This window comes from Apostichopus japonicus, chromosome 17 (genome assembly GCF_037975245.1).
Source record: "Apostichopus japonicus isolate 1M-3 chromosome 17, ASM3797524v1, whole genome shotgun sequence".
In the NCBI taxonomy this organism is placed as follows: Eukaryota; Metazoa; Echinodermata; class Holothuroidea; order Aspidochirotida; family Stichopodidae; genus Apostichopus; species Apostichopus japonicus.
In genome coordinates this window covers 92,255-107,337 of record NC_092577.1, presented here as the reverse complement: position 1 = coordinate 107,337, position 15,083 = coordinate 92,255, and the positions used below count along the sequence as shown (strand labels likewise).

Here is a 15,083-nt window from a genome sequence, read left to right as displayed (position 1 = left end):
TCCCCTCCTACAGACATATTGATTAAGTATGATTGATACCATTATAGTGTTCACCCCTTCCTACAGAATATAACTGATTAAGTGTGATCGATACCCTCATAGTGTTCACCCCCTCCTACAGACATATTGATTAAGTATGATTGATACCATTATAGTGTTAGCCAACTCCTACAGACATACTGATTAAGTGTGATTGATACCATTATAGTGTTCACCCCCTCCTACAGAATATAACTGATTAAGTGTGATCGATACCCTCATAGTGTTCACCCCCTCCTACAGACATATTGATTAAGTATGATTGATACCATTATAGTGTTAGCCAACTCCTACAGACATACTGATTAAGTGTGATTGATACCATTATAGTGTTCACCCCCTCCTACAGAATATAACTGATTAAGTGTGATCGATACCCTCATAGTGTTCACCCCCTCCTACAGACATATTGATTAAGTATGATTGATACCATTATAGTGTATATCCCTTCCTACCGAACAAAACTGATTAAGTGTGATTAATAATAGTGTTCACCTCCTCCTACAGACATACTGATTAAGTATGATTGATACCCTAATAGTGTTCACCCCTTCCTACTGAACAAAACTGATTAAGTGTGATTAATACCCTCATAGTGTTCACCCCTTCTACAGACATACTGATTAAGTAGGATTGATAACTAATAGTGTTCACTCATCCTACAGCTAATAACTGATTAAGTGTGATTGATACCTTTATAATGTGTAGTGTTTAATTTTTTTTACAGACCATAGATGATTGCTTTAAGAACAAGAGAGCAGACTGTACAACAGATTATCACTTCATGCTTAATGTTGTGATGTTTTGTGGTTATCATAAGAAATGTAGGTAAGTCAAGGTTTGTTTAGTGAGAATTGTAAACAAGTCATGGCTTGTATACAAGAAATGGAGTCATAGTATGTTTAATGGATTTCCCCCCCTTATTAATTAGGAATAGCTTTGGCACTATTTAGCTCATTTGGATATGGCAATGCATCTGTCTGTCTATTGTGTTCTGGCATAGCCCTGCTAAATGTAGGCCTAATGCTGTTACTTATGTCACTGGTTTGAATAACCAGAGAAAGAGGTCCAAAAAGAATTTAACATGAAATAAACTGTTTTCCTTCAAGGAATTTAAATGATCTAGATGCAACTAACAACCTAAAGGTGGATATCTTTTGGTTTAACTGGTTGATTGTGTGACCCACAAAGTGATATGTTGTACAAGTTAAAGGGCAAACAGATTAATTACAATCAACAAGATTGGAAACTCTTAGCATTAAACTATCATACTTAAGCAGATCCTGTCAATGCATTAATTATCCTTTTGATGTCTGAGCAGCCAGTGTCAGAATATTGTAGCAGGATGCCTTCTCGTGTCTGTGCCCTGTACTAACATTGTAGCAGGATGCCTTCTCTTATCTGTGCCCTGTACTAACATTGTAGCAGGATACCTTCTCGTTTCTGTGCCCTGTACTAACATTGTAGCAGGATGCCTTCTCGTGTCTGTGCCCTGTACTAACATTGTAGCAGGATACCTTCTTGTGTCTGTGCCCTGTACTAACATTGTAGCGGGATGCCTTCTCATGTCTGTGCCCTGTACTAGCATTGTAGCAGGATGCCTTCTCCTGTCTGTGCCCTGTACTAGCATTGTAGCAGGATGCCTTCTCGTGTCTGTGCCCTGTACTAACATTGTAGCAGGATGCCTTCTCTTGTCTGTGCCTTGTACAAATATTGTAGCAGGATGCCTTCTCTTGTCTGTGCCCTGTACAAATATTGTAGCAGGATGCCTTCTCATGTCTGTGCCCTGTACTAACATTGTAGCAGGATGCCTTCTCTTATCTGTGCCCTGTACAAATATTGTAGCAGGATGCCTTCTCGTGTCTGTGCCCTGTACAAATATTGTAGCAGGATGCCTTCTCTTATCTGTGACCTGTACTATCATTGTAGCAGGATGCCTTCTCATGTCTGTGCCCTGTACTAACATTGTAGCAGGATGCCTTCTCTTATCTGTGCCCTGTACTAACATTGTAGCAGGATGCCTTCTCTTATCTGTGCCCTGTACAAACATTGTAGCAGGATGCTTTCTCATGTCTGTGCTCTGTACAAATATTGTTTTCTTTCAGCCAAGATAGAGCATTTGCCTTGACTGAAGCCAAGAAGAACTTGGATAAGTATTTGTTTGTAGGTATCATGGAGGACTTTGATGGGATGGTACGAGTCCTTGAGAAGCTGATGCCTTCTTTCTTTGGTGGTGGAGTTGTTATTTACAGAAAGATTAAGGGTGAGCTGGTACCACTAATTATATACTAATCTTGCTACTTTTAGATACTAATCACATACTCATCCTGCTAAGTACTACCGACTAATCACATTCTAATTACATACAGATCGTAAGAGTATTATGTAGTAATGTTCAAACAGTAATTCATGCCAGCTAACACTGTAGCAGCACATTCGATCCATTAAAACAGTAATGCATGTCAGCTAACACTGTAGCAGCATATTAGACCCTTACAAACAGTATTACATGTCAGCTAACACTGTAATCACATTCGACCCATTAAAACAGTAATGCATGTCAGCTAACACTGTAGCAGCACACTACACCCATTCAAACAGTAATGCGTGTCAACTAACACTGTAGCAGTACACTACACCCATTCAAACAGTAATGCGTGTCAACTAACACTGTAGCAGCATATTAGGCCCTTACAAACAGTAATACATGTCAGCTAACACTGTAGCAGCACACTACACCCATTCAAACAGTAATGCGTGTCAACTAACACTGTAGCAGCACACTACACCCATTCAAACAGTAATGCGTGTCAACTAACACTGTAGCAGCATATTAGGCCCTTACAAACAGTAATACATGTCAGCTAACACTGTAGCAGCACATTCGACCCATTAAAACAGTAATACATGTCAGCTAACACTGTAGCAGCACACTACACCCATTCAAACAGTAATGCATGTCAGCTAACACTGTAGCAGCACACTACACCCATTCAAACAGTAATACATGTTAGCTAACACTGTAGCAGCACACTACACCCATTAAAACAGTAATGCATGTCAGCTAACACTGTAGCAGCATATTAGACCCATTAAAACAGTAATACATGTCAGCTAACACTGTAGCAGCACACTACACCCATTCAAACAGTAATGCATGTCAACTAACACTGTAGCAGCATATTAGACCCTTACAAACAGTAATACATGTCAGCTAACACTGTAGCAGCACATTCGACCCATTAAAACAGTAATACATGTCAGCTAACACTGTAATCACATTTGATCCATTAAAACAGTAATGCATGTCAGCTAACACTGTAGCAGCACACTACACCCATTCAAACAGTAATGCTTGTCAACTAACACTGTAGCAGCATATTAGACCCTTACAAACAGTAATACATGTCAGCTAACACTGTAGCAGCACATTCGACCCATTAAAACAGTAATGCATGTCAGCTAACACTGTAGCAGCACACTACACCCATTCAAACAGTAATGCTTGTCAACTAACACTGTAGCAGCATATTAGACCCTTACAAACAGTAATACATGTCAGCTAACACTGTAGCAGCACATTCGACCGATTACAACAGTAATGCATGTCAGCTAACACTGTAGCAGCACACTACACCCATTCAAACAGTAATGCGTGTCAGCTAACACTGTAGCAGCACACTACACCCATTCAAACAGTAATGCATGTCAGCTAACACTGTAGCAGCACACTACACCCATTCAAACAGTAATGCATGTCAGCTAACACTGTAGCAGCATATTAGACCATTACAAACAGTAATACATGTCAGCTAACACTGTAGCAGCATATTAGACCATTACAAACAGTAATACATGTCAGCTAACACTCTAGCAGCACATTAGACCCTCTGAAACTGTTATGAATGTCTATTTACACTGTAGCAGCACATTACACCCATTAAAACAGTAATTCATGCCAGCTAACACTGTAGCAGAACATTAGACCCTTTCAAACAGTAATGCATGTCAGCTAACACTGTAGCAGCATATTAGACCATAACAAACAGTAATACATGTCAGCTAACACTCTAGCAGCACATTCGACCCATTAAAACAGTAATGCATGTCAGCTAACACTGTAGCAGTACATTAGACCCTCTGAAACTGTTATGAATGTCTATTTACACTGTAGCAGCACATTACACCCATTAAAACAGTAATTCATGCCAGCTAACACTGTAGCAGAACATTAGACCCTTTCAAACAGTAATGCATGTCAGCTAACACTGTAGCAGCATATTAGACCATAACAAACAGTAATACATGTCAGCTAACACTCTAGCAGCACATTACACCCATTCAAACAGTAATGCATGTCAACTAACACTGTAGCAGCATATTAGACCCTTACAAACAGTAATACATGTCAGCTAACACTGTAGCAGCACATTCGACCCATTAAAACAGTAATGCATGTCAGCTAACACTGTAGCAGCACACTACACCCATTCAAACAGTAATGCTTGTCAACTAACACTGTAGCAGCATATTAGACCCTTACAAACAGTAATACATGTCAGCTAACACTGTAGCAGCACATTCGACCCATTAAAACAGTAATGCATGTCAGCTAACACTGTAGCAGCACACTACACCCATTCAAACAGTAATGCTTGTCAACTAACACTGTAGCAGCATATTAGACCCTTACAAACAGTAATACATGTCAGCTAACACTGTAGCAGCACATTCGACCCATTAAAACAGTAATGCATGTCAGCTAACACTGTAGCAGCACACTACACCCATTCAAACAGTAATGCTTGTCAACTAACACTGTAGCAGCACATTCGACCCATTAAAACAGTAATGCATGTCAGCTAACACTGTAGCAGCATATTAGACCCATTAAAACAGTAATGCATGTCAGCTAACACTGTAGCAGCATATTAGACCCTTACAAACAGTAATACATGTCAGCTAACACTCTAGCAGCACATTCGACCCATTAAAACAGTAATGCATGTCAGCTAACACTGTAGCAGCATATTAGACCCATTCAAACAGTAATTCATGCCAGCTAACACTGTAGCAGAACATTAGACCCTTTCAAACAGTAATACATGTTAGCTAACACTGTAGCAGCACACTACACCCATTCAAACAGTAATGCTTGTCAACTAACACTGTAGCAGCATATTAGACCCTTACAAACAGTAATACATGTAAGCTAACACTGTAGCAGCTTATTAAACCCTTCAAACTTATGCATGTTTATTAACACTGTAGCCTTACATTAGGCCCAAACAGGTTGTATTTGAGAAAGAGCTGCCAAATGCATCTTACTTTAACTGGCAGACATTTCTGTTAATTTTTTATATACCACACTAAGTAGGTTTACCTTGTCTTACACACAAAGAAATTCCATTTTCATGAACACTTTGTGACCAATATGTAAGGCTACTTCTGGTGACGAAATATATTTTTATCTGCTCTTCTTCTTCCCTATGCTTCACAAATTGTCTTTTCAGCTGAATCTGTTAGTATCTCAAAGACAAAGTTCAAGGCAGCGCCCTCTCAAGAAACTGTAGCTTTGATGCGAACAAAGATGAAGGAGGATATAGAGTTTTATGAATATGCAAAACAAAAGTTCCTTGACCTCAAAGATGCATTGAAAATTGGCACAACAGGAAACTGTTAGGGTTGAAAAGAAAAGGTGAGCTGTGATATGGGTACTGCAAGTATGCAGGGAGCTGTGAGTGAGCTGTGGTTTAGACAAAATGTATGTTGTTATGCTAGTTAGGGTGAAACAAGTCTATATTATGCTTGTATATCACTGATTTGTGGTTAAATGCTTTGTGGTGTGTCTCATGGATGAGGTAGCTGAATTGCCAGTGTGCACCATGGATCAGCCACCAGTTGCAGCTAGGAAAAACATGTAAACTGTTATGCTGGTTTGGCAAAGACATATTATGCAAGCTGTAAGGGTGGTGTGGTTATGGCAACAGGAATACCAACCTGTGTTGCTCTACTTGATATATTAGAGCTGAAAGGTTGTGAGCTGTAAGGGTGGTGTGGTTAAGGCAACAGGAATGCCAACCTGTATTGCTGTACTTGGTATATTAGAGAGCTGCAAGGTTGTGAACTGTAACGGTGATGTGGTTAAGGCAACAGTAATGCAAACCTGTATTGCTGGACTTGATATATAAGGGAGCTGCAAGGTTGTGAGCTGTATTAGGTTGATGTGGTTAAGGCAACAGGAATGCCAACCTGTATTGCTGTACTTGATATATAAGGGAGCTGCAAGGTTGTGAGCTGTAAGGGTGATGTGGTTAAGGCAACAGGAATGCCAACCTGTATTGCTGTACTTGATATAAAAGGGAGCGCTACGTTGTGAGCTGTAACGGTGATGTGGTTAAGGCAACAGGAATGCCAACCTGTATTGCTGTACTTGATATATTAGAGCTAAGAGGTTGTGAGCTGTAACGGTGATGTGGTTAAGGCAACAGGAATGCCAACCTGTATTGCTGTACTTGATATTTTAGGGAGCTGCTAGGTTCTGAGCTGTAACGGTGGTGTGGTTAAGGCAACAGGAATGCCAACCTGCATTGCTGTACTTGATATATTAGGGAGCTGCTAGGTTGTGAGCTGTAACGGTGATGTGGTTAAGGCAACAGGAATACCAACCTGTATTGCTGTACTTGATGTATTAGAGTTGCAAAGTTGTGAACTGTAACGAAATGTGGTTAAGGCAACAGTAATGCAAACCTGTATTGCTGTACTTGATATATTAGAGAGCTGCAGCCTGCAAGGTTGTGAGCTATATTAGGTTGATGTGGTTAAGGCAACAGGAATGCCAACCTGTATTGCTGTACTTGATATATTAGAGAGCTGCAGCCTGCAAGGTTGTGAGCTGTATTAGGTTGATGTGGTTAAGGCAACAGGAATGCAAACCTGTATTGCTGTACTTTATATATGAGGGAGCTGCTAGGTTGTGAGCTGTAAGGGTGGTATTGTTAAGGCAACAGGAATACCAACCTGTATTGCTGTACTTGATATATGAGGGAGCTGCTAGGTTGTGAGCTGTAAGGGTGGTGTGGTTAAGGCAAAAGGAATGCCAACCTGTATTGCTCTACTTGATATATGAGGGAGCTGCTAGGTTGTGAGCTGTAAGGGTGGTGTGGTTAAGGCAACAGGAATACCAACCTGTATTGCTTTACTTGATATTTTAGGGAGCTGCTAGGTTGTGAGCTGTAAGGGTGGTGTGGTTAAGGCAAAAGGAATGCCAACCTGTATTGCTGTACTTGATATATTAGAGAGCTGAAAGGTTGTGAGCTGTAACAGTGATGTGGTTAAGTCAACAGGAATACCAACCTATATTACTGTTCTTGATATATTAGAGAGCTGAAAGGTTGTGAGCTGTATTAGGGTGATGTGGTTAAGGCAACAGGAATGCCAACCTGTATTGCTGTACTTGATATATTAGAGAGCTGCAAGGTTGTGAAGCTGTTTTAGGTTGATGTGGTTAAGGCAACAGGAATGCCAACCTGTATTGCTGTACTTGATATATAAGGGAGCTGCAAGGTTGTGAGCTGTAAGGGTGATGTGGTTAAGGCAACAGGAATGCCAACCTGTATTGCTGTACTTGATATAAAAGGGAGCGCTACGTTGTGAGCTGTAACGGTGATGTGGTTAAGGCAACAGGAATGCCAACCTGTATTGCTGTACTTGATATATTAGAGCTAAGAGGTTGTGAGCTGTAACGGTGATGTGGTTAAGGCAACAGGAATGCCAACCTGTATTGCTGTACTTGATATTTTAGGGAGCTGCTAGGTTCTGAGCTGTAACGGTGGTGTGGTTAAGGCAACAGGAATGCCAACCTGCATTGCTGTACTTGATATATTAGGGAGCTGCTAGGTTGTGAGCTGTAACGGTGATGTGGTTAAGGCAACAGGAATACCAACCTGTATTGCTGTACTTGATATATTAGAGCTGCAAAGTTGGGAACTGTAACGAAATGTGGTTAAGGCAACAGTAATGCAAACCTGTATTGCTGTACTTGATATATTAGAGAGCTGCAGCCTGCAAGGTTGTGAGCTGTATTAGGTTGATGTGGTTAAGGCAACAGGAATGCCAACCTGTATTGCTGTACTTGATATATTAGAGAGCTGCAGCCTGCAAGGTTGTGAGCTGTATTAGGTTGATGTGGTTAAGGCAACAGGAATGCCAACCTGTATTGCTGTACTTTATATATGAGGGAGCTGCTAGGTTGTGAGCTGTAAGGGTGGTATTGTTAAGGCAACAGGAATACCAACCTGTATTGCTGTACTTGATATATGAGGGAGCTGCTAGGTTGTGAGCTGTAAGGGTGGTGTGGTTAAGGCAAAAGGAATGCCAACCTGTATTGCTCTACTTGATATATGAGGGAGCTGCTAGGTTGTGAGCTGTAAGGGTGGTGTGGTTAAGGCAACAGGAATACCAACCTGTATTGCTGTACTTGATATATGAGGGAGCTGCTAGGTTGTGAGCTGTAAGGGTGGTGTGGTTAAGGCAAAAGGAATGCCAACCTGTATTGCTGTACTTGATATATGAGGGAGCTGCTAGGTTGTGAGCTGTAAGGGTGGTGTGGTTAAGGCAAAAGGAATGCCAACCTGTATTGCTGTACTTGATATATTAGGGAGCTGAAAGGTTGTGAGCTGTAACGGTGATGTGGTTAAGGCAACAGGAATACCAACCTGTATTACTGTTCTTGATATATTAGAGAGCTGAAAGGTTGTGAGCTGTATTAGGGTGATGTGGTTAAGGCAACAGGAATGCCAACCTGTATTGCTGTACATGATATATTAGGGAGCTGCAAGGTTGTGAGCTGTAAGGGTGATGTGGTTAAGGCAACAGGAATACCAACCTGTATTGCTGTACTTGATATATTAGAGAGCTGAAAGGTTGTGAGCTGTAACGGTGATGTGGTTAAGGCAACAGGAATACCAACCTGTATTACTGTTCTTGATATATTAGAGAGCTGAAAGGTTGTGAGCTGTATTAGGGTGATGTGGTTAAGGCAACAGGAATGCCAACCTGTATTGCTGTACATGATATATTAGGGAGCTGTAAGGTTGTGAGCTGTAAGGGTGATGTGGTTAAGGCAAAAGGAATACCAACCTGTATTGCTGTACTTGATTTATTAGAGAGCTGAAAGGTTGTGAGCTGTAAGGGTGATGTGGTTAAGGCAACAGGAATGCCAACCTGTATTGCTGTACCTGGTATATTTGAGAGCTGAAAGTTTGTGAGCTGTAAAGGTGGTGTGGTTAAGGCAACAGGAATGTCAAACCTGTATTGCTGTACTTGATATATTAGAGAGCTGAAAGATTGTGAGCTGTATTAGGGGGAGATGTGGTTAAGGCAACAGGAATACCAACCTATATTGCTTTACTTGATATTTTAGGGAGCTGCTAGGTTGTGAGCTGTAAGGGTGGTGTGGTTAAGGCAAAAGGAATACCAACCTGTATTGCTGTACTTGATATATTAGAGAGCTGAAAGGTTGTGAGCTGTATTAGGGTGATGTGGTTAAGGCAACAGGAATGCCAACCTGTATTGCTGTACTTGATATATTAGAGAGCTGCAAGGTTGTGAAGCTGTTTTAGGTTGATGTGGTTAAGGCAACAGGAATGCCAACCTGTATTGCTGTACTATGACATGTCAGGTACACCAGTTTGGTTAATCCATTTGTGTTGTGTAGCTTTAACTGTGCTGGTATACCTGATGTGTCGGGTATACCACTATGGTTAGTTCTTCTGTGTTGTGTTGCTGGTATACCTGACATGTCAGGTGAGCTGTATTATTGATATTCACAGGCTCATCTGACATTCCAAGCACCATGGTGCAGCAATTGCATACATGTTGCCTTAGCCATACTAACCTTACAGTTGTTATAATATTTCAAGTACACCTGTACAGTTAAGGAATAGCTTTTTTGAAAGCAGACAGTAAGAATGTTTACTCAAAAAGGGAACTTTCAACTCAAGCAGCTAATTAAGTCATTGAAATCTTTTTTTTTTTTTTTTCTTTAACAGGAACACTGAGGATTGATGCCACACTGCTTGAATACAATCACTTCTTTATTATAGTCTGATTTCTATCTTGTAGTATCTAATGTGCAATTAAATTTTGTGGAACAGACATTGGTCATTGTTCTATGATGTGGTATCTGGCATGTATTTCTCTCTGTACACAATACACAACTTTCTATCCAAGAAGTGCTCTGAGGATTCCACTATGTACAGCTTAAGTTTTAGTTTGCATACTAAATGTATATATGCACATATGTTATGATGAAGATGCAGGAGAACTTGGTATGTAGGTGATTCTGATAAGAAGTGTCTTGTGAAATGCACAAGATATGAGGAATAGGAGATTGTTAGTTCTAGGGTCTTGTGGGATGCTGTAAATGCAAGCTTTGATAGAACATGGCATTTAGGAGATTGTCAGTTGTAGGGTCTTGTGGGATGCTGGAGATGTGGTAAAATATGGAGTGTATGAGACCGTTAGTTCTACGGTCTTGTGGGATGCTGTAAATGCAAGCTGTGATAGAACATGGCATTTAGGAGATTGTCAGTTGTAGGATCTTGTGGGATGCTGGAGATGTGGTAAAATATGGAGTGTATGAGACCGTTAGTTCTAGGGTCTTGTGGGATGCTGGAAATGTAAGATGTGATAGAACATGGCATTTAGGAGATTGTCAGTTGTAGGATCTTGTGGGATGCTGGAGATGTGGTAGAATATGGAGTGTAGGAGATTGTCAGTTCTAGGGTCTTGTGGGATGCTGTAAATGCAAGCTTTGATAGAACATGGCATTTAGGAGATTGTCAGTTGTAGGATCTTGTGGGATGCTGGAGATGTGGTAGAATATGGAGTGTATGAGACCGTTAGTTCTAGGGTCTTGTGGGATGCTGGAAATGCAAGCTTTGATAGAACATGGCATTTAGGAGATTGTTACTTGTATGATCTTGTGGGATGCTGGAGATGTGGTAGAATATGGAGTGTATGAGACCGTTAGTTCTAGGGTCTTGTGGGATGCTGTAAATGCAAGCTTTGATAGAACATGGCACTTAGGAGATTGTTAGTTGTAGGGTCTTGTGGGATGCTGGAGATGTGGTAGAATATGGAGTGTATGAGACTGTTAGTTCTAGGGTCTTGTGGGATGCTGTAAATGCAAGCTTTGATAGAACATGGCATTTAGGAGATTGTTAGTTGTATGATCTTGTGGGATGCTGGAGATGTGGTAGAATATGGAGTGTATGAGATTGTCAGTTCTAGGGTCTTGTGGGATGCTGTAAATGCAAGCTTTGATAGAACATGGCATTTAGGAGATTGTCAGTTGTAGGATCTTGTGGGATGCTGGAGATGTGGTAGAATATGGAGTGTATGAGACCGTTAGTTCTAGGGTCTTGTGGGATGCTGTAAATGCAAGCTTTGATAGAACATGGCACTTAGGCGATTGTTAGTTGTAGGGTCTTGTGGGATGCTGGAGATGTGGTAGAATATGGAGTGTATGAGACCGTTAGTTCTAGGGTCTTGTGGGATGCTGGAGATGCCAGCTGTGATAGAACATGGCATATGGGAGATTGTTAGTTATAGGATCTTGTGAGATGCTGGAAATGCAAGATGTGATAGAATATTGGGTGTAGTTCTAGGTTCTAAGTAGGTAGATTCAAGGTGTAGAAATGTGCATAAGAGGTACCTTGAACTGTGCTTTGCAGAAATTCAACACATTCCATTAACATTTAAGGTAAACATTGTCAATATTACAGCTTTGTACTTATTTCTTTGTTTTAGATGTTTTTGTCTATTTTATAATTATTACACTTCTTTTCCTTTGTGCTATCCTTTCTTAACAAATTTAGCTATGGATATCCAACCAAATGGCTGGTGTGTTTGAAATTATCATGGAACATATCTTGGAATATATTTGATTTTCCTTTTGTTTAATCTATGGCTGCCATTATGTCTAATTCTAAATTCATGTTGCTGCATTTTAATTAGAGCTATTAACTTTACTTAATATTCATTTATTTATTATTAGTTACAAAATTATCAACTTTCTAGTTTTTTTTTTTAAAGATTTCAGTTTTGTTAATTGGTTTAGAATTTGTTTTTATTAATAATATATATATAATATTTTTTTTCCTATCTATATCATCATGTGTTAACTTTCTTTTTTTGCTAAATGTTTGTATTTAGGGCAGGTCACAGCCTGTACCTCATCAAGTAGCTAGGAACAGCAATTTTCATAATTCCCTCTGTAGAGTTCATGAATGTATTTTGATACAAAGGTTATATTAGTCAATATGTCAAGTGCTAAAAATAGTTATTAGGTAAGGTCATTTGATAAGACCTTTGAGAGCAAGGTTATTGCAACTGCTGCTTTCAGCTTGAAGATGTATATAGGTGAGGTGATAACATTGATATTAATTGATAACACACTAGAAGCTGTATTTGATGTATTAAGTAGTGATGATTGTGTATGATTTGAATTTAATTTTGGCCAGGAGGGTAACATGTATGTACCAGTGGTTTCATAGTTGGGAAGATTGTATCCTCTGATTGCAATGATGTTTGCTAAGCAGCTGTGGGATTGAAAGAATGCTTCCCTTTGATGAAGAACAGGATATTTTAGTGGGGATCACAATTTATGATTGTACTAGTTGAAATATTACTTTAATAATCAACATGTTATGCATTAAACATTGGGAGTACTATATTTGTAATATATTTATGCCACTTACCATTTATATACCTTTTATACATTTATATCAAACATACTGATTAGCCTTGTTTTACTAACTGATAAGCAATAATTATTTTGAATATTATAAAATTGTTTTCTTGAATAAAGTTGCAAGATGAATGAACAGAACTCCTGCCAGTGTTTATTCATTTTGTTTTCTAATCTGCAGCCTGTGATATCCTTCAGTGTTAGGTAAGGGCATGTATATGCAGGGGCATATCCAGGATTTTCTAACCTGGGGGGCACGAATTACTATCTAAGTGCAGCGCCACCATTGGTTGGCGCGCAGCGTACAAGAAAAATTCTGGTTTTGACACCCCCCAGATCACCGGAAATGGCACTTCTCCTCGGGCTTGAAATGACCAACCAGATGTACACTTTTGCCTGAGAACCAAGAATATCCCAATATTTTTTTTTTTTTCATCTATAACATTTTTATCTCAATACATTACATGTATAGAGATATTGTAACAGTACGTGGGACTCTCTCTTCTCTTAAAAATTTTTCAGCGTCTTCATACAAAGTTCTTTTTCTCATGAATTTCCAGAGCAAGCATATATCATATAGGCCAACAAAAGTTACTATTTTTTATTCCAGAATTGTATCTCATTCTATGACTTTTTCACCGATTTATGTCCAAATTTGGCCAAATCACTCTGAAAAACAGTTGAAATAAGGCCTTTTTGCACACGCTCCAAAACTTGTTTGTTTCATTGTTTTTGATGATTAAGCCCCGCCTCCAAGTCTTGTGTAGCAGATTGGCTATGACTCAAGCCCCGCCTCCAAGTCTGGTTTGTAGCAGATTGGCTATGCCTCATGGCAGCTACATGTTAGATATACGAAAATGGTCACCCTCACGACCAATTTACTGTACTGTTGTGAGATGCTGGTACTGGTCGTGTATTGCACACTAATTCCATATACACATTGTTGTGCATTTAATTGATATTAGGACTTCGACTGTTTATAGCTCCATGGTTTTAGTAATATCAATTTAAGGATTGTTCTGTTGTTCAGGTAGTTTTTCAGAGCAAGAGTCATGATAAGTTTGTTTGATTGCCCATCAGGTATTTTGTATAATTACGTATACACTTGTGCTGCTGAAGGCTACAAGTTTAGGCTAGGCATAATGCATTCTATATTAGGCCTTCATTTAGTAATAGCCACATTAGCATTGTACTGGTGGTGTTCAGGCAGTTTTGGGCCAGGGTACAGTAAGTTTGTTTGATTGCCTTACAGTGTGTTTTAATTTTTAAGTTAAGTTTCCAACTTATATATTAACTGTGACTCCATAAATTTAACATAATGTTAATGGGATAATACAACAACTATTCATTTGGAATAGAGTGTATATTGTGCATTTCTAGAATGAAGCATCATTATGAATTAACAGCTTGTTTGGTATATTTCTTTAACCCCCCCCCCCCCCAAAAAAAGAATTAAAAACAAAAATTATAATCTATCACATTTTATATTTTCACTGGAGTATGTATAAAAGAGGAGCCGGCCATAACATCACAACTTTTATAAGACTATAAAAATTGGATAAGGTTATGTTTTATTTATAAGGATATAAAAAGGTTATAAGAAGTATGTTTAGCTTTCTTTTGAACCTGTGATGTTTGACATCAAATATACAAAGAATTAAAAGAAAATACTAAAGTGGAGAGGAACTGGGGTGGCTATTAGGGGAGGAGGAGGCCACCCATCACTTTCAATTTAAAACTTATATTCTACATATGTACATTATTTTTTCCCAGTCATAAATCCACGAAATCTTCATGTCAAAATTATTGAGATGGAAAAACGTGGGTTGTTTTGATAATTGGAAGTGTACACAGTTTTGATGGTAGTCACCACTACAGTCTACAGTAACCTACAGTAGGTCGATAGGCCTAGCTTTCTCAAGGCGGGCATCAAGAATATGGTCGAGTTGTTCGCCTCTTCTTATTTGACTGTTGTCATTGACGTCAAACTATATGACCAAAAATATTATATATATTGATATTGATAATTGTAGAGACAGAGCAAAGATAAGAAACTAGGAATCGAAATTAGAACTTCCAGTATTGAGATACTGCGTCATTGATGCTCTTGTTGAAGATTGTTACCAGTCACACATCACAGTGGCGGCGGAACCGGGGGGGGGGGGCTTGGGGGGGGGGCTCAGCCCCCCAATGAAAAAGTTGAGGGGGCAAATGCATGATAAGCCCCCCCAATAATTATTAAGGCTCCGAAACGTGTATCTGCCCATTTTTCAATGCATACGTGTCGATC

The 15,083-nt window shown here is 39.4% G+C and overlaps 1 protein-coding gene across 5 annotated transcripts in view; it reads left to right on the top strand.

Moving 5' to 3' along the window:
• The window catches only part of LOC139984281 (heparan sulfate 2-O-sulfotransferase hst-2-like), a 30,472-nt gene extending 17,538 nt beyond the window's left edge, over positions 1 to 12,934 (top strand). For all 5 annotated transcript variants that reach the window (XM_071998126.1, XM_071998127.1, XM_071998125.1 and 2 more), the window contains exons 7-10: positions 767 to 867; positions 2,145 to 2,302; positions 5,553 to 5,737; positions 10,092 to 12,934. In XM_071998126.1, coding sequence (XP_071854227.1) covers positions 767 to 867; positions 2,145 to 2,302; positions 5,553 to 5,722 — 429 coding nt within the window. In that variant the 3' untranslated portion in view covers positions 5,723 to 5,737; positions 10,092 to 12,934. The remainder of the gene's footprint in view (positions 1 to 766; positions 868 to 2,144; positions 2,303 to 5,552; positions 5,738 to 10,091) is intronic.
• Positions 12,935 to 15,083: the final 2,149 nt, after the last annotated feature.